We start from the raw sequence: 22,500 nt of genomic DNA on the forward strand, positions 1-22,500 counted from the left end.
CTCCTGAACACAAGACTCCAGAACTGAACACAAGACTCCAGGACTGAACACAAGACTCCAGACCAAAGCATAGGGCAAAGGGATTAGCACCTCCTTCACCCTGTACATCAGTGGTTCTCAAATTGCCTTGATGTCCCCAGAATTTAGCATTGTACACATCATAGCAGGCACCTAATAAATAAGTTTATTGACTGACAGGAGGTTAACAAAATCAAAACTATTTTCATAATAACACTAATATTTTAATTTCTAATACAGTAAATATTGATACAAACAACCCACACAAACAAAAGCTCTTTGGGGTCCTCAATAAATTTTAAGAGGTTAAAGGGATCCTAAGATCAAAACATCCCCAAATGAACCGCTCTCTGAATGCAGCCCAAGATTGAGTGGTAATGCAGACAGAGTGTTGGACTTTGAGCCAGTCTAGCTGGGTTAGAATCCTACCTCCCACCCTTAATAGCAGTGTGGCTGTGAGCAAGTTACTTTACAAACCTATTTCCTCATCTGCAGAACTGGGATAAGAACTGTAACTACTTCCCATACAACTATCTCTCAAGGTGGTTTCAAAGATGTAAACTTTAAAGCATTGGAGAAATGTGAGCTACTAAGTATCCCATCCCATATTACAGCACCTGGTACAGTTCTGATACCTAAGAATAGGGCCTGGACTTCTTATTTCGCTGAAGAATTCCCAGGTGAGGAAACTCTCTCTACCAATGAAGGTTAGCACCTTCTAGGTCCAGAGTCACACAGGGTCACACAGCCAGGACTTCCTGATTCTGGGTCCAGCTCTACCCATTAGACTATGATGCCTCTTGCCTGACACATAGCAAGTGCTTAATAAAAGTCTGTTGAATTAAATGGCTCGAGGCCCTCCTCAGTCCCTTTGCTGCCAAACTACCTAAGAACTCAAATCACAGCCTGTTTGAAATCCCCATGAGGGGACTGATGGAAGGGATACTGTCTTTTTTGTTTGAACTTGGGTAGAAAACTCCCTCCACCATTAGGGCAACTGTCTCTGAGAGTTATCTGGGTCACTGATTTGCCCAAGGTCACACATCTGGGATGTGTCAGAGGTGAGACTTCAATGCAGATTTTCCTTACTCCAAGAACAGCCTTCTATCTGCTATACCATGCTGCCTCTAGCAATGCTGTAAGAGACCATTTACCAAAGCAAAGACCCCTCTTCAGATTAATTCGGGTCTTGTCTCTTGAGCCTCCTGTGGAAGAAGAGAAATGCCCTTCTATCCAACACCTTTCTCCTGGCTTTGAGGCAAGGGGAGAAAATAGACATTCCACTTTGTTGGGTCTCCTGCCTTACTCAGGAGCAGGAGAGACACCATTCCATGGAGTACTAGATTCCCCCCTTCCAGGGAAGGGAAGAAAGACCATTTCTACCAAGTCTCCAGCCTTGGGGGAAAGGGAGTAATACCATTCCTTCAGTCCTCAGCATTTGTCCACCCAAACTGCCTAAGGCCCTGAGATGATTCATCCAGAGATCAAACCCCAATGGACAATGAAAACCCGTTCAAAGTCATTCCAAAGATTCTCTCTCTCCTTCATACCCTCCCCATCACAGCCATTCTGAAACCTCTTCCATTATCAAACTGGGTGCTCGCTTTCACTACCCACTTCCTTATTCCCAATTCTTCCAAAACAACACACCCCGACCCCGCCTACCATCGTCCCACTCTAAAGCTATTCACCTCTTCCACCAAGCTCTCTGAAATGCCTGCTCCACAGGCAATAAACTTGTTTTCATCTTAAATCTTTCCCTTCCTCACTCCTTCCATCTTCTGGCTCTCACTAAGACCTGGCTTCCTCCTCAAGACAGAGCTGCCCTGGCCTCCTCCAAAACAGACTAGGCTTTCACTTATTCCTCTCCATTCCCTGTCAAGGGGAGGGAGCTGGGATATTCCTTGCTCCCCATTGCCATGTCCAGGTTCTCCCCCTACCTCCATCACTCTGTAACCTCCCCTCTTTGGATATTCACGCAATCCCTATCTACCACCCAATCAAAATCCTGCTAGCTGTTGGCCACCAGACAGGACACTCCCCTCCTTTCCTCAGTGAATTCAGTGCCTGGCTCACAGTGTCTCTCCTTAACTCTGGTCCTCACTCTAGAGAACTTCAATATATATTGATACTCCCCCCAAATACCCTAACCTCACAATTCCTCAACTTACTCATTTCACATAGTCTATTCCTCTACCCCACCTCAGACACACTGAGATGGCCATATCCTGGCTCTTGCCTTCACCCACAAACGCACATCTCCATATTCAAGAATTTCCAAATCCCCTTATCTGACCACAGTTTATTGGCATTTCCCCTCTCCTTCTGACTTCCAGTACCAAACACTGCTCTTCCTCTATATCACAACTTCCTATCTCTTGCTCACTCAATTCTCTGTCAGGCCATCATCTCTGCACTAGCTATACTCCCCTCCTTTGCCCAAATTGATCCCTTGGTGGTCAGTTATACTCTATGATATTCTCTTTTCTTCAATCCCTCACTCCCATCAAACAACTAATGTGCCCTGCCAACCTTCAGTCTTGGATTACTCCACTCTACTCCTGCGCTGCTAAACAAAGGTGAAGAAAATCATGAGATCTATTACAAATTTATGTTACGTAACCTCAACTGGGTGATCACTTTACGCTTCCTTAATCAACTCACTCACCCAGTCACCAGAGAAGCTCTTTCAAACCCTTTTATTTCTCCTTCAATTTCCCATGACTTCCCTCCACCCACCCTCTCAGCTGATAACCTGGCCTCATAGTTTACTGAAAAAACTTGGCCATTTGCCAAGAGCTTTGTCTTCTCCATTCTTCCTCATTTCACATCACTCAGATGGCTCCTTACCACCATCTTCACCTTCAGCCTTGACTTACATAATGAGGTGGCCCTTCTCCTGGCCCAGGCAAACCCCTCTACATGCACAAGTGATTCCATTCCATCCTATCCTCACTAGCTGGTGGGCCCCTCTGCTGTTCTCCCTTTCACTTTAATGCAATCTTTCCCAGTCTACAGGTTCTTTACCCACTGTCTACAAACATGCCCAGGACTCCTCTATTCTCAAAACTCTCACCTAATCCACCCATTCCCATTAGCTATAGTCCCTCATGTCTACACTTTTGTGGCGAAATTCCTTGAGACAGCCACAAGAGATGGCTCCACTTCCTTTCCTCTCATTTCTGACCCCTTTCTGGTTTTTGACATCGTCATTCAACTGAAACTGTTCTCTCCAAAGTTACCAGTGATCTCTTAATTGTGAAACCTAATGGCCTTTTCTCGATGCTTATCGTTCTCCACAGCTTCAAAGCATTAACACTGTTAATCACCCTCTTCTTGATACTTTCTTCTCTCTAGTTTTTCTAATTCAAGCTCCTCTTTAAATATACATGTCTCTCTCTATATATATATTTCCCCAAATTACATGTAAAAACAATTTTAAACATTTTTTTGTTTTGCATTCCAAATTCTATCTCCTCCTCCTTTCCCTCTCCCCTCCCTGTCATGCTAAGCAATCTGATATAGGTTATACATATCCCATCATATAAAACATTTCCATATTAGTCATTTTATGGAAGGAAGGAAGGAAAGATGGAAGGAAGGAAGGAAAGGAAGAAAGAAAGGAAGGAAGGAAGGAAGGAAGGAAGGAAGGAAAGAGAAAGAAAAAGAAAGAAAGAAAGAAAGACAGAAAGAAAGAAAGAAAGAAAGACAGAAAGAAAGAAAGAAAGAAAGACAGAAAGAAAGAAAGAAAGAAAGACAGAAAGAAAGAAAGAAAGAAAGACAGAAAGAAAGAAAGAAAGAAAGAAAGAAAGAAAGAGAGGAAGGAAGGCATAAATAGTATGCTTCGGTCTGTATTCAGATGCCATCAGTTTTTTCTCTGGAGGTGGATAGTATTTTTCCGTCATGAGTCCTTTAGGATTGTCTTGGAGCACTGTATTGCTGAGAATAACCAAGTCATTCACAGTTGTTCATCATACAATATTGCTATTACTGTGTACAATGTTCTTCTGGTTCTGTTCACTTCACTCTGTTTCAGTTCATGTAAGTCTTTCCAGGTTTTTCTGAGATCACCCTGCATATCATTTCTTACAGCACAATAATATTCCATTACAATCACATACCACAACTTGTTCAACCACTCCCCAGTTGATGGGCATCTCCTCGATTTCCAATTCCTAGCCACCACAAAAAGAGCTGTTACAAAGTTTGTTCTGTGAAGGCTGGATTCAGTCAAAGGGCCGCACTTGATGTCCTAGAGGGCCTCACGTGGCCTTGAGGCCGCAGGTTCCCCACCCCTGATCTAGGTTTTCTTGACACTACTTTTTCCTGCTCCACCTCATTCTCCGTTGCTGGATCTTTATCCGGGTCATACACACTAACTATGAGTGTTCCGGAGTTTGGTCCTGGGCCCTCTTCGCTTCTCCATTTCACTTTGTGATTTCATCAGCTCCCATGGACTCATTATGTCTATATTGATGATTCTTAAATCTACATATCCTGCCCCAGCCCCTTTCTGCTTATCTCCACAGTAGTATCTTTAATTACCCATTTAGATATCTTGAACTTGGATGTCCATAGACATCTTAACTCAACATGTCCAAAAATCAGTTCATTATCTTTCCCCAAAATCTTTCCACCCTATTACTCTTGAGGCTAGCACCATCCACCCAGTCCAGGCTCACAATCTAGGTATCATCCTTAATTCATCATTCTTTCACCGCTCCCCCCCCCAAATTAGGCCTGCTGCTAAGGCCTAATGATTTTACCTTAGTAATCTCTCTCATCTAGATCTCCTATCTCCTCTGACACTGCTACCACCCCAGTGCAGACCCTTAACACCTCACACCTGAACTATTACAATAGCCTGCTGGCCAGTCTCCCTGCCTCTAGTCCCTCCCCACTGCACTCCAGCCTCCACTCAGCTCCCAAATTGACTTTCCTAAAACACAAATTTGACCCTGTCACGCCGCACCCCCCCTCCCAATAAACTCTAGGTGCTGTTCCTACCACCTGTTTAGCATCCAAAGTCCTTTATAACCTGCCCCCACCCACATCATTCCAGTCTTCTCCCACTTTATGCACAATCCCAACACCCACACCCACACCCACACATACTCTATGATCTAGGGATACTGGCCTCCCAAATGTTCCTTGAACAAGACACTCCATCTCCCAACAACGGGAATTTTCACATCAACCCTGTCCCCCTACACATACACACAGTAAACTCCAGTGATTCCCTATCACCTCCAGGATGAAAGACAAACTGTCCTGTTAGGTATTCTAGGCCTTTCATGACCTGCCCCTCCTACTTTTCCAGTCTTCTTACACCTTCCTCCCTGACACAGACTCTTCCATCCAGTGACGGTGGCCTCCTGGCTGTTCCTTGAATAAGACACTCATTTCTCAGTTCCAGGCATTTTCTCTCCCTCATCTTTGCTGCCTTGCTTTTCTGGCTTCCTTCAAGTCTCAACTGAAATTCCACCTTCTACAGGAAGCCTTTCTCAATCTCCCTAAACTCTAGTGCCTTTCCTCTCAAAACGATTTCTGCTTTATCCAGTATATAACTTCTTTGTGCATATTTGTTTGCTTTTCTTCCTCACTGGACTGTCAAAATCTTGAAGAAAGGGTTCTTTTTTGGCAGGCTCCTCCTTTTTGGTATCCCCAGGACTTAGCACAGTGTCTGGCACACCGTAGGTGTTTAATAAATGCTTACTGATTTTACTAGCTGTCCCTCATACCTGCAATGTTCTCCCTTGTGTCCACCTACTGGCTACCCCGGCTTCCTTCACATCCCAGCTAAAAGCCCACCTTCTACAGGAAGCCTTCCCCAACCCCTCTTAATTCCAGGGCCTTCTCTCTGTTAATGAGTTTCCTATTTATCTTATATATAGCTTGCTTGGGACAGCTAAGTGGTACAGTGGATAGAGTATCGGGCTTTGAGTCAGGAAGACTCATCCTCCTGAGTTACAGTCTGCACTCACATATTAGCTGTATGACCCTGAGCAAGTCACCCTGTTTGCCTCAGTTTCCTCATCTGCAAAATGAGCTGGAGAAGGAAATGGCAAACCACTCCAGTATCTTTACCAAGAAAGTCCCAAAATGGGGTCATGAAGGGTTGGACACTGACTAAAACAACTGAGTAAGATAGCTTGTTTGTACAGTGGTTTCTATGTGGTCTCCCCTATTAGGTTGTGAGCTCCTGGAGGGCAGGAACTGTCTTTTACCTTTCTCTGTATTTGCAATGCTTAGTGCAATTCCTGGAACTTAGTAGGTGCTTTTAGTTAAGACTGACTGGTGGATAAGCCCATCCATCTCACTTCTTTATTTCATTTTTATTTTTGATGATTCCTCAGGACCTTAAGGGGACAGGTCCAACCCCAGGACCACTGCCCCAGACAAGCTGATTAGGCCTTAGTTATCAGGTACCTCTTCTCTGTCCTACAGCACAACTTCTCTGTAAGCCTAGAAAGCATGATCCCCTGCACCCCTCTTCCCTATTCCCTTTGTAGAATGAAATAAGGCAATGGCAAAAGGTCCTCTGACCGGCAAAGCTGGCCCTATGAATGGCTAGAAGCAATGGCTGCATACAACTATGACTTTACAACCTCATCTGTGATAATTTTTTTAAAAATACACACTTCCTTAAGTAGAAAAAGATCAGAGAATACAGTCTCCAGAAGGACCCTCTTAAAATATGGATGTTACCAGGCAGGGAACTGGGGGCCAGGAATCTAAACCTGTCCCACAAATACAAGAGGATCTATCAGCTTGGATGCATTGATTACATTTGGTCAGAAAGTGAAGAGCAAGCCCATGAGAGAAATGGAGGGCAGGTTAGACGGTGTTGATGGGAAATAGGGAAGAAGAAAATCCTTCCGAGTTAATGCCTCAGCCCAGCCCCAGCAGCAAATCCTTATGGCTTTGTTCATCTTACCTTTAGAGCTTCAGATTCTGGCCAGCAACCAGATAGGCAGCAGCCTAGACCAGAGCTGCCACGTTCCTTTCCAACTTGAGATTTCATTGTGATTTCATAGATGTTATTGTTATCAGCTGCTATTTCACTATCCCCATTAGGGGCTGGTAACACATCACATCGATGTTTGCTAAGCCTGGCAAAACAACCAATTGTGCCATTTCCCTTCTGATCCTCAGTAGTAGCACTTAGCACAGTGCTTGGCACATAGTAGGCATTTAATTAGTGTTTACTGACCAACTTATAGTTGCTGATTTGTGCCCTCTTAATACATTAACACTGCCCCATCAAAGATACCACTAATGACCGTATTTGGCTCTGGGTACCCCAGGAAGGACCCTGTCCAGTGGGAGGATGGTAGATGACCTCAGTCATCTGACCACTGAAGGAACTAGTGATGTTTAGCCTGAAGAAGACTCTGGAAGGGTGAGATTGCTAACTTCACTTAAAAGGCTCACTGATGAAATTGTCCAGGGGCAATGGAAAGGTCCTAGTGGACATGATTCACTGTTACAGATGATAAATAAGAAATGAAGGGGAGACAGTGTAGAGGATGGCATGAGAGCAGCCAGTAACTGGGGAAAAATGAGGGGTGACTGAGGATGCCTGGTTGCTCTGCTGGTATCTGCCCACTGGCAATGGGACTGAGGTCTCCTGCCTGTGCATTGAGTGGCAGCCCTCGGGCAAACCTGCAGAGAGCCTGGCTGGGGCGTCCAGGAGGAGCTTGGATGGGCTGCATCATTAGCAGTAACGTCTAAAAGGATGAGGTCATGGTAGAACGCAGCGTAAGTGGAGGGGAGGAGGGAGGAGACGTTCTATATAGCCCCAGACAGCAGGAGCTATGGGTCTAAATGCTGAGACAGATGCGCACCAAATACCAGGAAGTAGTCCCTAATGCTTGGCGCTATCTGACGCTGAATGAGATGGGCTGCCTCAGAAGGACAAGGTTCCTCCTCTCCAGTGGTCTCCAAGCTAGGCCAGATGCTCGATGGTCAGGGATTCTGAAGCAGAGATTCTTGGTCAGGTTTGTGTTGCCATGGATGACCTTGGAGGTCCCTTTCAACTATGGCATTCTGGGAAGCTAATAGTTTCCATTAATTAAATGAGAGTGGAAGGGATGGAAACAACATGTAATCAGACAAATCAATGCAAAATCTATCCAAATATAACAGGAGAGAAGCTCTAATGGGGGTAGGGGATCAGGAAAGGCTTCCCATAGGAGGGTACCCTTTCATTGAGTTGTGAAGGCAGGCAAAGGTGAGGAAGGGCACTCCAGGCATGGGGCATAAGCTGTACAAAGTCAAGGAGGTGGGAGATGTGTTGTTGTGGAAGGAGAATGGCAAGGTGATCAATGTGGCTGAGAGAGTCAAAAAACCAATGCCTCTTAAGATCACGTGGGGGGCACTGATGCCTTCCGTGCCTGCGAACAGGCTGGCCTCAAAGGAGACCAGGGAACAGAGGCCTTCGGATGGTCCATGGGGTAGGAGGCATGCACCTGCCTTGGAAAAAACCTTGCGCTGCAGTGGGGATGAGTCACTCCCTCCCTGCCTGCCTCCAAGCTTCTGTCAAACCTACTGCCTACCCCAGAAGCCTTTGGGTTAGAAGGTATTTTTAAGGCTTCCAGTGTGGGGAGAGCTAAAACATTCTGCTATTTTCAGCTGGGCCCAAGCAGGTTCCCTGCCCTCATTTCCTCCTTCCCTGCAAGAAAGGAGGGGGCCACCATGCCTGAATCTAGTGAGCTGAGCTCCCACCTCCCAGGCAGGGCCCTAGGGAACTCCGAGCAGTGCCCTCCTCCTAGATTTGGCGTCGGGGTAGGGGGAAGAGTTGTACCAAGGAGACCCCTGCCACAAGAGGAATTTCTGCTGTGAAGGCCACCAAAGTCTTAGGTGGGTGACTGGGAACCCTCCAGGTCTCTTCAGAGAGATTCTTATCCCACCACTGTGCAGAGCCAGGCTTCTGCAGGAGGCCAACGGCTGAGGGAAAGGGGACCCTGAAGGCCAGATCTCTGAGGAGTCCAGAAAGTGCTGGGCCCTGTTTCATCATTTGCTCCTTCCCTTCTTGTGGCTGTCAAGGACCAGAAGGACGATATGGCTTGGTTGGTCAGGGCCCAAAGAGGAAGGATCTGGGTTTGACCGGCAACAGCCGATGGAGCCCAATTAGTGCTGCTAACTGGAGCTGGGAAGGTGGGGGGAGGAGGCTTCTGCCGGGAGGGGGTGGGGGAGGCCATCTGTTCTCTGGGCAGAGGGACCAAGCGGCCGCCTCGTGCTACACACGCCCATGTTCCCCACCAGCCACCAGATGGCCCCTCGGTCATTGCTAGCACATACCAGAATGGGAGGGGAGGTGAATGCCACATCCTACACCCCTCTCCACCTGTGGGCACATGTTCCTTCAAGGAAAACGATGAGACAAAAGGGGACAGGGTGGACTTTTACGAATTGATCAAAGGATGGAAGGGAGGACACCTGGTTTTATTCCCCAAATCTCAGACGCCAGGAACAGAAGCCCCACCCCCCAAACCCCTCAGGGGGCTGGAAAGAGGCCACTGGAGGCCAAACCTCATCCATCCTCCTTTCCCCAGAACAGAATGACTATGGAGGACTTGTTTCCTCCAAAGGGGGCCCCAAGCCAGGAACAAAGACAGCCTGCAGAAGGGTTCAGAAAAATGCCTGAAGAACAGGACAAAGGAATTCTGGGTCTGGAATCAGAGATCTAGGCTCGGACCCCAACTCTCTATCACTTTAGCTAAAGCTGTTTGCTTTTCACCTCCTCAGTTTCTTCATCTGCAAAATGAGGACATTAGACCTGGTTAACTGTAAGGGCCCTTTCCACTCCAAAGCTGATAATCCTAGGACTCATCTTGTGCTATAGTGAGTTCCCTGTCACAGAAAGTATTTAAGTAAAGGCCTCATAGTCACTTGGCAGGGGGTAATGTAGAGCGGATTAACATTACAGGTGGAGGCTGGGGCTGATGAACCCTGACTTACCTTTTAACTCAGACCTTCTGTGATCCCTTTAATTGAGTCGTGAAGGGAGGCAGAAGGGAGGAAGGAGGGCATTCCAGGCACGGGCAATAACCTGTGCCGATCCCTAAAAAAACTGCAGAAAAGAGCCACCCCTGCCTGGCGTGGTGGAGTCAGAAACACTAGGGCTCAGTATCCAACTTTGGAACTACTCGCTGTGTGTGAGACCTTGGATAAGTCACTGAGACTCTCGTTCTCAGTTTCCTTGATTGGAAAACGGGGTTGCTGTCAGGCTCAAATGAACTCTGGATGGAAAGCCCTTTGTAGACTCCAGAGTGCTGTGCAAACATCAGTCGATCAATCAATAAACATTTATCAGGCACCTATTATGTGCCGGCACTGTGTTATGATCAACAGTGAGGACAGTCACAGAATTGTGATCTAGAGATCCAGTCAGGTGACTGTTTTAGGGACTGTTTTAGGCTTTGTGCCAACAGCACCAGCTGGCACACAGTAGGTGCTTAATAAATGCTTGTTGATTGAGTTGGGAGCTCCTCGGGGCTCAGTTTTCTCACTTGTAAAATAAGGGGGTTGTGGTGCAGTGGTTAGAGCACCGGCCCTGTAGTCAGGAGGACCTGAGTTCAAATCTAGCCTCAGACGCTTCCTAGCTCTGTGACCCTGGGCAAGTCACTTAACCCTGATTGCCTTAAAAAAAAAAAAAAAGAGGGGAGGGTTGGACTACATGGCCTCAGAGGTCTCTTCCTGCTTAGACCTATGAGCCTTTGTATGACCGTGGGCAAGTTATTTACTGCTCCGGGCCTCAGTTTCCTCATCTGTAAAAAGGAGAGGGGGTGGGCTCTGAGGCCCTTCCAGTTCTAGTTCTCTGGACCTTGGACTGTGGAGGGCATGGGCCTGTGCCAAGCTGGGATGACCGGGAGACTGAGGCCACGTTCCAATGCTCCTTCAGGAAGCCTCCTCGAGACGTCTCCATTCTCCCTAACAGGGGAGTTGTCCCCACTTTGAGAAGGATTCCAAACCAGCCCAAGCCACAGAGAAGGGGATCTTCCATCTACCTTGAATTACAAAGGTCTACCCACTGCCCTTATTCTCTCTTGTTGTGGGGGGGGGGGGGCGGCCATCACTATTTTGGTCTTTACATTTTTTGCCTTGCTGGGAAGCCACACCACAAAATGCAAAGAGGCAGAACCAGGAGCCAAGAGACCTGGGTTCTACCCCCGCTTCAGACACTTACTAGTGGTGTAACCATAGGAAAGTCATGGAATCTCCCAAAGCCTCAGTTGTCTCACCTATGAAATGGGAATCTCAATGCCCGAAGCTGGGGTTCTGTAGACTTTAGAGCTCTAGGAATTAGGTCACTTTCTGGGTGGTCCAAATAAGTGACTGTGATGATGGGTGCTGAGTTTAATGGTTCTGGTGGCTGATCAAGGGCAGTTTGGACTGAGAGGGAACAGATTCCAGCTGAACAGTACATGAAAGAAGGGTGGAGGGACATGGGGGGGGAGAGAACTAGAGGAAAATAAGGTAGAATGGAGAGTTCACGTGGAGAGTTCAAGAATTAGCCGAGGATAATCTGGGGAAAGTTGGGACCAAGATCTAATTCTTACTTACATCATTAATGTGAAAATATGTCTAATAGGAATGTATACATATAGCCTATATCAGATTGTGCGCTGTCTTGGGGAGGGAGGTGGGAAAGAAGGGGCAGAAAATTCTTAAACTCAAAAACTTAAGGAAGTGATTGCTGATAAATCAAAATAAATTAATTAATTTTAAAAAAAAGAAAAGAAAAAAAATTGGGACCAAGAAGGAGAAAGTTGGGTAAGGAAAGGGAAAAACAAGGGAGGGAAGGGGAGGTGAGTAAACACCAGGCCTACAACTAAGGCAAGGTGAGTAGGGCTCTGACCCAGGCACTGATGTGAGGCAGAGGGATAGGCTTCATTTATTTTACTCCCCCACCATTTTCTCATAAATTGCCTTGTTTCTTGGGCCAGGTACCATACTCTGGAAGACTTAACCTTCTCAGCTCTGAAACTCCTACCCTGGGGTCTGTCTCCAAGGACCTGAATGTTTCACTTTCCTTCCCTGTTATCTTTCCCCCCGCACCCACTTTCCATTCTGGGACAATAAACAAATCAATACCACCACCATGGGCAGAAAGGATGTGCCAAGCCCTAGGCCCCACTCACCATCCCTGTAACCAAACCAAAATACCCACCCTGACCACCACTAGGTTGTTAACTTCTTAGAAGGCAGGACCCCCTCTTTTCTATATTTGTATCTTAGGGGCTTAGTACTCAAGTGCTTAACAAGTATGTTTTCATTCACTCAATCCTTCCCTCCCTGTGGTGGTCTAGTGATCACCATCCTTATACCTTACCATCCACTGATGGCACCCACACAGGGAAAGTAGGCCCAGGCTGAGGTTGAAGAAGCCAAATCACGGGCTCATGGAGGGAAGGAGGAGGAAAGAAAGAAAGCACAGGCTGCCTAACTCTTCCCTGCCACAGTCCCATCCCAACCATCCCCACTCTCTGACTACTTTTGGCTGGGTGAGAAAATTTCAAATTACTCCTCCAGTAAAACCATTTAAAAAGTCTCACATTGCCCTTGTGGGTTAGAGAACAATCTAGTTCAGTGGATTCAGAGCCCAGGAAATGATGGACCCATTGATCTCAGCTGATGATGTCACTCTGGAGGAAGATCTATGGTGCAGCTTCCCAGAGATCTCTCTGCTGCTCAACATCCTTATCAATGACTGGGATGAAGGCAGACACGGCAGGCTTCTCCGATTTGCAGATGTCCCAAAGCTAACACACTGGAGGCAAAGTCCGGATCCAAAAAGATCTTGGCAGCCTGGAATGACGGGCTGACTCCAAGAAGACAAAATGGAATTGGCATAAATGTCAAGGACTATACTTGGGCTCAAAAAACAAACTTCAAAAGCCAGGGTGGGGAAGGCTTGGCTAAAGTGGAGGGTGCCTGGAAAAGCTCGAGGGACTGCAGTGGACGACAGGTTCAATGTGAGTCATTAGTGGAGCAGGCCTGCCAAAAAATCTAATGGTATATGTATGCTAAGCTATCTTAAACCAGCAAGAGAGTTCCACTCCTCTGCCTGGTCAGGCCTTACATGGATGACGGGGGTCGAGTTCTGGGCACCCAAGCTAGCACAAGCTAGAAAATGTGTAGAAGAAGGAAACTGCATCCCTGAGAGTCCTGGAGTATACGCCATAGTGCTGAAGGTATTGGGAACATTTGGCCTGGATACAAGAAGGCTCAGGGGAGTCATGTTAGCTGCCTTCACAGACTTGGGAGGCTGTCATGTGAAAGAGGCCCAGATTTGTTGCTTGGCCTCAGGGGGCAGAACCAGGAGGGAAAGGCAGGGAAACAGATGAGCTGGACATGAGGAAAACTTCCTGATGATGAGAGCTGTAGGAAAGCAGACGGGGATAGGAGTGGAGTCTCCAGCTCATGGGGAAAGCCGCACCAATGTACTACATAACAAACAAAAGCCCCCAGACTGACAAACTCTTGCTGGGGTCTGGACACAGGCGAAGGAGAGTTAAAAGTTAATGACATGTTATGGCCATGGGTGGACTTAAGGACGTCTTAGGGTTTCTTTGTCCATTTTTGTTGGTTTTTGTTATTTATTGCCCTGGCATTCCTAAACTGTGAGGCCCTGTCTCAATGTCCAGGGAGAAATGACGGTACCCATAGTAGCCCTCTGTGTGGCAGGATAGGCCCTGTGGCTTGGAGAACGTGTAGATAAGGGGTACTTCACAGGCCCAGCCCAAGGCCACGATGGCGAGTCGCCATTGCTATTCAGTGCACAGGCCTCAGAGGCAACCATGATGCCTCAACTGGGCTTGTCCTCTTCGACCCCTGTCCTTCGGTCCCTGGGCTTTTGACTGTCCTCACTCGGAACCAGGCCTGCACATCAGCCCTCGGCCATTGCCACCCCATGCCACTGTCCGAGAAGTCTCCTCTCCAGCTACTCTTTATACACTGTCTCCCCAGCCTGAATACAGTCCTCAGCCCCCAACGGCAGAGACTCACTTACTCGTGTGTGAATCCCCAGCGCTCAGCACAGTGCCTGGCCTGTAGTAGGTGCTTGACAAAGGCTTCATCATCCATTCATTCATGACCCACGGGGGACCCAACCTCTTTTGTTTCTCTTCTCTTCCCCCTCCCCACAATTAAGAATTTTAGTGCTCAAAGAGGCCAGAGTGTGGATCTGGGGAGAAGAGACAACACCTTGTCTGTCTCTCCACCAGTCAAGATTCTGAGAACTTTAAGTCCAGATGGAGAAGAGGGAAAATTTTGTTTTGGGGAACATCCCCATGGCCCACCTAGGGAGATGAGGTCTTTCCTGTACGGAAGAGAATGCCAGGTGAATCTCTTCTGCTTTCTACATGGGCCGCCATGATGATCTGCACTGGTGAAGGCCCAGTCCCAGGAGTTCCCACACCAACAAAAATTATCTATCCTTGACACATTGCCCCCAAACAGAGGGCATAGGCTCAGTCCGCAGACACACCACCATGCCCAGTGGCCAGTGGTGCTCTTGGGAATGATTTCCTGAAGCTATAAAGTGAAGGAGCCTAGCAAAAACCCTAATGTGTTGGTGGTCTGTCAGTACCAGCGGAGGAGTTGGAGCAATCCACCTGAGGGTACCTGGATAAGCGAGGCAGGTATGAGCCAGCCATGCCCCCTCCATCCCTTCTCTCTCATCCCTGGAGAGAATCACCATAGCTTTCTCTGGATTCAGAGAAGTCCCTGTCAGATCCAGGAGACCCAGACCTTGGGCTTTCGCCTGAAACCTGGCCTGCCACTTAGGGAAGGCAGAGTAAGAGGGGCTTCATACTACCTGTCAGCAGGCCAGGGTCTAGTTCACGCTCTGCACCTCCCTAGCTGTGTGAACTTGGGCAAGTGACTTTACCATCTGGGCCTCAGTTGTCTTCATCTGTAAAATGAAGGGGTTAGCCTGGATCAGCAATTCCTATCCGCTAGTCTGGCACAGTCTCATGGCAGGTAAGATCTTTATTTCCTGGGGGCCTTACTTCATAAAATCTATAACCAAAACGGGTTCTTTTCCCCTCCTCCCACCTCCAGTTGTCTCCTCCTTGGCTCCCCAAATCCACCCCTAAAACTGCCAACTGGGGAGGCAAGAAGTCCCAGGGGAGAGGGAAGACCTTTTATGGTCTACAGCATTGTTTGAGAGGGGGCAGTGTGGGCTAGGTGTCCCTGAGGGCCTTCCAGCTCTTCTGCCTTGTTATAGGGGAGGGTGCTGGGGGGGCAGGGGAGCGCTTGAGCTTTGAAGGAAATCTGGGATTTTCTGAGACTAAGATGAAGACAAAGTATATTCCAAGCAAAGGAGACACCGGTGCAAAGATGTGGACGTGCAATGTCATATGTTAGGAACAGCAAGTCAGCCAGCTTGGCAGGATCGCGGCATACATGAGGGGAAGTCATGTGTTAGAGGGCTGGAAAGGTAGGTGGCTGCCAGGAAACTGACAATAATGGAGTTTTCTAAGTGTCTCCCCCCAAAAAAATGCATACACCATACACATATCTACATATACATATATGTACATATCTATATGTGCATGTATGTTCACACATATTACTTTTTTTCCTTTCTGGACTCAAAGTACAGTTTTCCAAAACACCCAGCCCCTCAGTAATGGTGAACCTATATATTGAACCGAACTGGGCCGAGGGCAGCCTCTATCCCAGCCTATAGAATAGCCCAAACAGGACCGTGGAAAAGGGAAGTATTGAGGGGGAAGGACTGATTAACCCATACTATCCCCATCCCCCAGCCCCTCCCAATAAACTGCCGAGGCGTGATAGGGGATAACCTTACAGCTTTTGGGAGTCACAGAATTTTAGAGTATTAACCTTAGAGATCATCTAATCTTACCGCCTTCTATTACAAATGAAGAAACTGAGGTCCAGACAAGTTAAAAGTGATCCGCCCAAGGTCACAAAGGCAGTCACTATCACAGCGGGGTTGTGAGCTCCTTGAGAACAGAGGTTGTCTTTTGTCCTTCTTTGCGTCCCCAGTACTCAGCACAGTGTTTCATGCCTAATAAATGTTTATAGGATGACCAACTCATTGATGTCTGACTCCACATCCAGTGTCCTTGCCGTTAAAGCAGCCTGGCCCTATCAAGAGAATGCTGGATCGGAGTCAGGAAGAGCTAGGTTTGGATCCCATCTTTGACACTACTAGTTGTATGACCTTGAGCAAGTCACTTACTGCCTTGGACCTCAGTTTCCTCATCTGTAAAATGAAAATAATAAGACCTATAATCCCTATTTTATAGGGTTGTGATGATGCTTGGAAGAGATATCATATACAAAGCACTTTGAACATTTGAAAGCACTGTAGAAGGGTCCCTATGGTTATTACTACACCACACCCCCTTACAACACCTTTGATGGGATCCATAGCTTTATATGGAAGCTCCCCCTCCAGGGATAAGAGAATTTATGAGTTTTAAGAACTTTGAGGGAATTATCAGTCTCCATAAGACAACTGAAAATGTCTCATTTGTTCAGGAAGAGGATGGAAGCATCCTCAGCTTGGAAACAGTGCGGTTAGTTAGTACCGGTACTTAACAAGGAATAGTACCTCAAAAAAAATTAAAGTCATCTTTTCCAACTCAATCTCTCTTCTCCACTCCCCTTCCCTCTTTCTCCTCCCTTTGTCTATATCATCCCTGAAAAACAGATTTCCTGGGCAAGGAATTTAAGGGAAAAAAAGAAAAGGAAAGAAGTAAGGGGTTGGGCCAGGCTCTGGTGGTCTGAGTGAGGCCAGGGGACTCTTATCCAGAGCCTCATTAGCCAAGCCTGCCACTTTCCTTCTTCCTTCTCTGTGAGTCACTCACCTGAGACACTCAGTCAGTAGACCAGAGGATGGAGATCAGAAGTAAGAGGCAAAGGGAGATTTCCAGTGGCCCCCAAAATACTTGGGGTTCCCAGAATTAGCAGAAGCAGTTATGGGAATAAGAATGGGAGGCTAGGGGTTAAATAAGGTTTGGGGATTCGCCTTGGAGGATGTGTGCCCACTGGTGGCTCAGCCCTGGCATTCACCTACCTCACCCACCACAATCTCCACCCTCTCCCCCAGATCCACCCCAGCCTGTGGGCTTACCTGTTCATTGGTGACCCCCGGAGGCAGCGTGCCATGCTTGTAATCTTCTAAGAGCTGCACAGCTTCTTTAAGGCGACTCTAGGAGGGAAAGGGAAATACAAGGGGAGCAGTCAGGAGCATGAAGCTTCCAAAGTGGCACAATTGACCACTGGACCAACACTTCTCAAGCTCCCAGTGGGCTCGCAGGGTGCTGTGCAGGAGCTGGGAGAGCCCCCAGGACAGCCTCTGCCTCCCAAGGCTTCCATTCCAGCTAATAATACAGACAGGGCATAGCCATAAAAAAACTGAAGACCTACACATGGTAGCCTTAGTAAGGGCTACAGAGAGGATGTTCAATACTTCTAGGATAATGAATAAAACTAGAAGCTTATTCTTCAACACAGAGAACAAACAGTATGTACTAAGTACATACTGAGTAAACATGGAGAGATTAAATACATAAATACAAAGTAACTCACTGAGTCACCCAAATCACATTCTCTTGGACCTCTTTCTTAGCCAAGGTATTGATTGGGCCTTGTGGTGATAGAACAATGAGAAGACAGAGAAGTTATAATCTAGCAGGAGAGATGGGATAGGACTCTAGATAAATCACGGAGAAAAAAAAATAAGTGTTACAGGAAGGTAACAAATATTTATCAAGGGCCTACTACATGCCAGGCACTGAGCTAAATGCTTTACAAATATGATCTCCTTTGATCCTCATGATAATTTGGGAAGTTAGGGGGTATCATGATATCCATTTTTACAGCTGAGGAAACTGAGGCAGACAGCAGTTAAGTGACTTGCCCAGGGTCACACAGCTAGTAAGTGTCTGAGGCTGGATTTGAATTCAGATCTGCCTGACTCCAGGCCCAGGGCTTGACCTACTGCCCCACTACCAAGAGCACTGAACAAAGCATGGTTTTTTAAAAAAATTATTATAAACTTAAATAAAACAATTTAAATATACAAAGAAGAAGAAATATTATACATGAGACAGACACCTTCAGATATTTGCAGTTGGTTTTCTAACACGCACACTTACACACACACGCAATCATAGGATGGTCCATACATGCAGAGCTGAAGGGACTTTGGAAGTCATCTCAGCCAGGGCCTTTATTTTACAGAACAGGCCCAGGAGAGAAGGAGTGACCTCCTCCAGGGTCACACAGGTAGTAAGTGTAGAAGCCAGGACATAAACCGAGGTCCTCTAACTCCAAAGATCAGCTCCATCCACTACATCACATTAAGTCAATCACCAAGTATTTATTATGCACCTACAGTGCCAGGAACTATGGCTGGAACCAAGAATATGAGTGCTTCCCATATGTTATGTCATTTGACCCTTATAACAACTCTGTGAAGTAGGAACTGTTATCCCTATTTTATAGCTGAGGAAACTGAGGCAGACAGAGATGAAGTGATTTGCTCAGGGTCATACATGATAGTAATGGTCTGAGACTGGATTTAAACCCAGACTTTCCTGATTCCAAGTCTACCATCTATCCACAGTGCCAGCTCACTGACTGAAGGGGAGGTACTAGCAACTGAGGGGTTATTTGGAAAGGCCGCAGGTAAGAGCCAGGGGGTTTGGGGTCAATTTTGCTGGGCTTACGTGGCCAAGATGTGTACGATGCATTCGTTTGACTCTACCTTCTTCACTGAGAGTATAACGTCTCAAAACGTGAAAGGGCATTAAAGAAATATTCATGGGAAAGATAGCCTCGGGACTGAGCCTTGAAGGATGGACGGGATTCACTTATTACTTACAGCCTATGCTTCTGCTTCTCCCTCGGTTCCATGAGGGGGTTGGATTCAGCCTCCCTGAGTCTCTGTTTCCCCATCTCTGTAAGGATGAGCTTGGACTAGCGGGCTTCTGGGGTTCCCCTCCCCCACCCCCCACCTGCTCTAGAACAGGGGTCCTAAGATCTGAACAAGTGATGAAGGAGGCTGGGAGAAAAGGCATTTCAGGCAGTGAGAACACTGAGGGCAGACTCAAAGAATCTGAGAGTTGGGAGTGTCCGCAGCGGCCAGGCAGTCCAACTCAAACACAAAAGGAATGCCCACTCCAACACCCCCGAAGAGGAGTCACTGGGGCTCTGCTTGGAGACCCCCAAAGAGGAGGAGCCACCACTTCCAGAGGAGGCCCTTCCAACTCTTTCTTGACATAGACCCAAGGGCAATGGCTCCTGGTTCTGTCCTCTGGAGTCACTCCTCCATATGGCAGCCTTTCCCATTCATGAGGATAGACATAATGTCCCCCCTGAGTCTTCTCTTCTCCAGTTTCTTGGCCCAGAATTGACCCTGCAGCATCCTAGCTGCCATTCTCTGAACACTCTTCAACTTATCAAGGCCATTCTTCAACTGGGGCAACCAGAACTGATGACAATGCTCTAGATGAGGTCTGAGCTGACTGGGGCAGGGCCCAGTGGACCTCACCTTTCCTGCTCCCGGAAGCTCTGCTCTTGAAATCTCACTGCTGACTCATACTGAGCCTGTAGCACCCCCCAGGTGTAGGGGCTAGAAAGTGCAGAATGTGTCTGAGGAACACAGTCTTAGATTTAGAGCTGAAGGCAACCTTGAAAATCCCCTAGTCCTGCCCTGTGCTTTTATAGGAGGCCACTGTGATCCATTGCTCAAAGTCAAAAAAAGTGACTAGTTGGGGAAGTGAAGGCAGGTCCTCCATCTTCAAATTTAGCATTCCTGTTAACTAGTTGGGCTGGAGACTTAGAAACAAATGCACACATCCATCAGTGTTCTATCAGCCCAAGGGTATAAACTCCTAGGGAAACTCTTTATTCAATAATAATTGCTGGGAAAACTGATTAAACCGGTGGTGATTAAAAAGTTTAAGAGACATAATTTCTGGGTAATTTAATAATTTTATTAATAATGTTAGCATTTTAATAAAACAATGGTCATTTAGCTGACCAAAGACAATCATGGAGTGGGCTCATAGCTTATATGCCCATTGGAAGAGGGTGGCAATCAACTCTGATTGGTTAACAATTAATGAGAGAATGAATATTACAATAAGGGGCTGAATCTATTCAAATGAACCCTGATTATACCATTTACTTCTATGTTACCCCCTGCCTTGGGCAATCTATTAAAAGAATTTGTCTCCACCCAAACCTGAGTAGAACACAATGGCTTCCCCATTGTGGGAGTGGAGTATGAACAAGATGGTTAAGAAGGTTAGTCCAATCTCATTATCAGTAATGTCCTTCAAGAGACTGAACTTTTGAAATCAGGACTTTAGAAAAAGGAGGGAGGGACTCTAGATGTCCCCAAATCATTAGTTATTAATAAACATTTCTCTCAAGCCAGCATTTTTTACCACATCACACATAAATTCCAAATGGATGAATGGTCAAAATATGAAGTCACATTTCACATCACATATAGATGGGGGATGAAGGGGAGTCGAGATTTGTAACCTGATACAGGATAAAAGTGATCATAAAACACAAAATAGGCCATCATAATTATATGTGACATAAAAGCTTTCACAAAAATTAAGCAAACTGAGCTACATCAGGAGATATGGTTGGGAAAAATGATTTGTGTTAAACATCCCTGACAAAAGGCCGACATCTAAAATCTTTAGGGAACTGACACAAATCTATGAAAGGTCTGGATCTGATGAGGTCCTTTCCAGCTGAAATTTTATCATGCTAGGAATAGGAAGAATTCAGAGAAGCATGGGATGACTTCTATGAACTGACACAGATTGAAGCAAGCAAAGTCAAGGAAACAATATACAAGACTACAACAATGTAAATGGAAAGAACCAAAACAGGGACATTAAAGGCTATGTAATTATAATATCCACGCTTGGTCATTAATTGTAATGGCCCCAGAGAAGAGTAGAGAAAAGGTTCCTCACCCCCCGTTTGCAGAGGTGGGGGTCTATGGACATGGAATTTTGCACGTCTGGTTAAACGTGACTGATGTTGACTGGCTTTGCAGAAAATGCATTTTTTCTCCCCCTCCTTTTTCTTTTTTGACTTTGTAACAAGAGATGGTCCTCTGGGGAGGGAAGGAGATAGGAGAGAGATATATTTAGAAATGAAGGTGAAGCAAAAATAAAAGCTATCAATGAAAATAAAATTTTAAAAACTTAAAGGATACCTGCTGGGATTGGGTTGAGTCTGAGGGAAGAAGAAAACCTTTGGCATGACCTCTAGGGAGAAAAGGGTAGAGAACCAAGGAAGACAATAAGTGTCCTTAAGGAATTTGCCATGTTGGGGTAGGTCCAAGAGACCAAACAGAAACATATCCATAGGCAAATATATCCATCCAACCATAGGAAGTTCTCAAAGGCATCTAACATACTCACAGCAGTGCTAGGCACAAGGCTTGCCCTAGGTGAAATCACGAAGTGGACAGAACAAAACTGCCTTAGAACATCCTCCCAGATATTCTTCCCCTTTGATAAAACTTCTTCCTACCTCAAGTTTCTCCCTTCTCCAATCCATTCTGCAAACAGCTGCCAAATGGATCTTCCTAAAGCAGAGCTCTGACCACATCACTCCCTTGCTCAAGAAGGGTCAATGGCTCCCAACTGCCCCATGATAAAATACAAACCTCAGCCTGGTTTGGTTTAAGAACATCCACATTCAGGGACCATTCCATTTTTACAAACCTCTCACTCTCTGTTTTAGACAAATTGGTTGACTCTTTGTTCTGTGTCTAGAACATTCCGTCCCCATGCCTAGAATGTACTCATTCCAAAGGTTTCCTCCATATGTCCACTCCATAGGTTTCCTAAAGACTCCAATCCCCTTCAAGTTGTTAGAAATCATCCCTTCACTACCACCAAATACAATATTATTTTGTATTTACACTGTATATCTTATACATAGACTTCTCTGTGTACATGGTGCTTTCTCTCTATAGATTGTAAACCCTACAAGGGCAAAAACTGTCTCAATTTCTCTTTCTCTCCTCAATGCTTAGTATAGTTCTTGGCCCATAGTAGACAGTCAATAAACATTTATTAAGCACCTACTGTGTGCCAAGCACTTAATATCTATCTGTAGGATTGAATTCCATTTAAGTCACTCCCTTGCCTCCCAAGCTGTCGGGCAGAGGCCAGAGCTGTAGAGGGGATTCTCCCCCTCAGAAATCAGCACTTCCATGGCTCCCCCATACAGCCTCTCAGCCTTCCAACCTCCTTCTCCTCCTTGATACCTTTTTTAGGGCTTAGGGCCATAGGATCATAGAAAGCTGGGAGGGGCCTTAGAGGCCTAGTATAATCCCTTCATTTTAAAGAGAAGAACACTGAAGTCTGGGGAAACTCTAGTGTCTTCCCTGCTTTAAGGATAGCCACAGTATTCATTTCACTTGGGGCAAAAAGCCTGGTCAGATGAGTGAGA

At 46.4% G+C, this 22,500-nt stretch overlaps 1 protein-coding gene across 5 annotated transcripts in view; it reads right to left on the bottom strand.

The window, feature by feature from the left end:
• SFXN5 (sideroflexin 5) overlaps positions 1 to 22,500 on the bottom strand; it is a 206,060-nt gene that overhangs the window by 142,372 nt on the left and 41,188 nt on the right. For 3 of the 5 annotated variants that reach the window (XM_027840006.1, XM_027840008.1, XM_027840007.1), the window contains one exon: positions 17,135 to 17,212. In XM_027840006.1, the coding sequence (XP_027695807.1) occupies positions 17,135 to 17,212 (78 nt within the window). Of the gene's footprint in view, positions 1 to 14,842; positions 14,939 to 17,134; positions 17,213 to 22,500 lie in introns of those variants that run through there. The other 2 variants (XM_027840010.1, XM_027840009.1) reach the window with 1 other exon arrangement.

The sequence above is a fragment of the Vombatus ursinus genome, unplaced genomic scaffold (assembly GCF_900497805.2).
Source record: "Vombatus ursinus unplaced genomic scaffold, bare-nosed wombat genome assembly UNPS02014837.1, whole genome shotgun sequence".
Lineage (NCBI taxonomy): Eukaryota > Metazoa > Chordata > Mammalia > Diprotodontia > Vombatidae > Vombatus > Vombatus ursinus.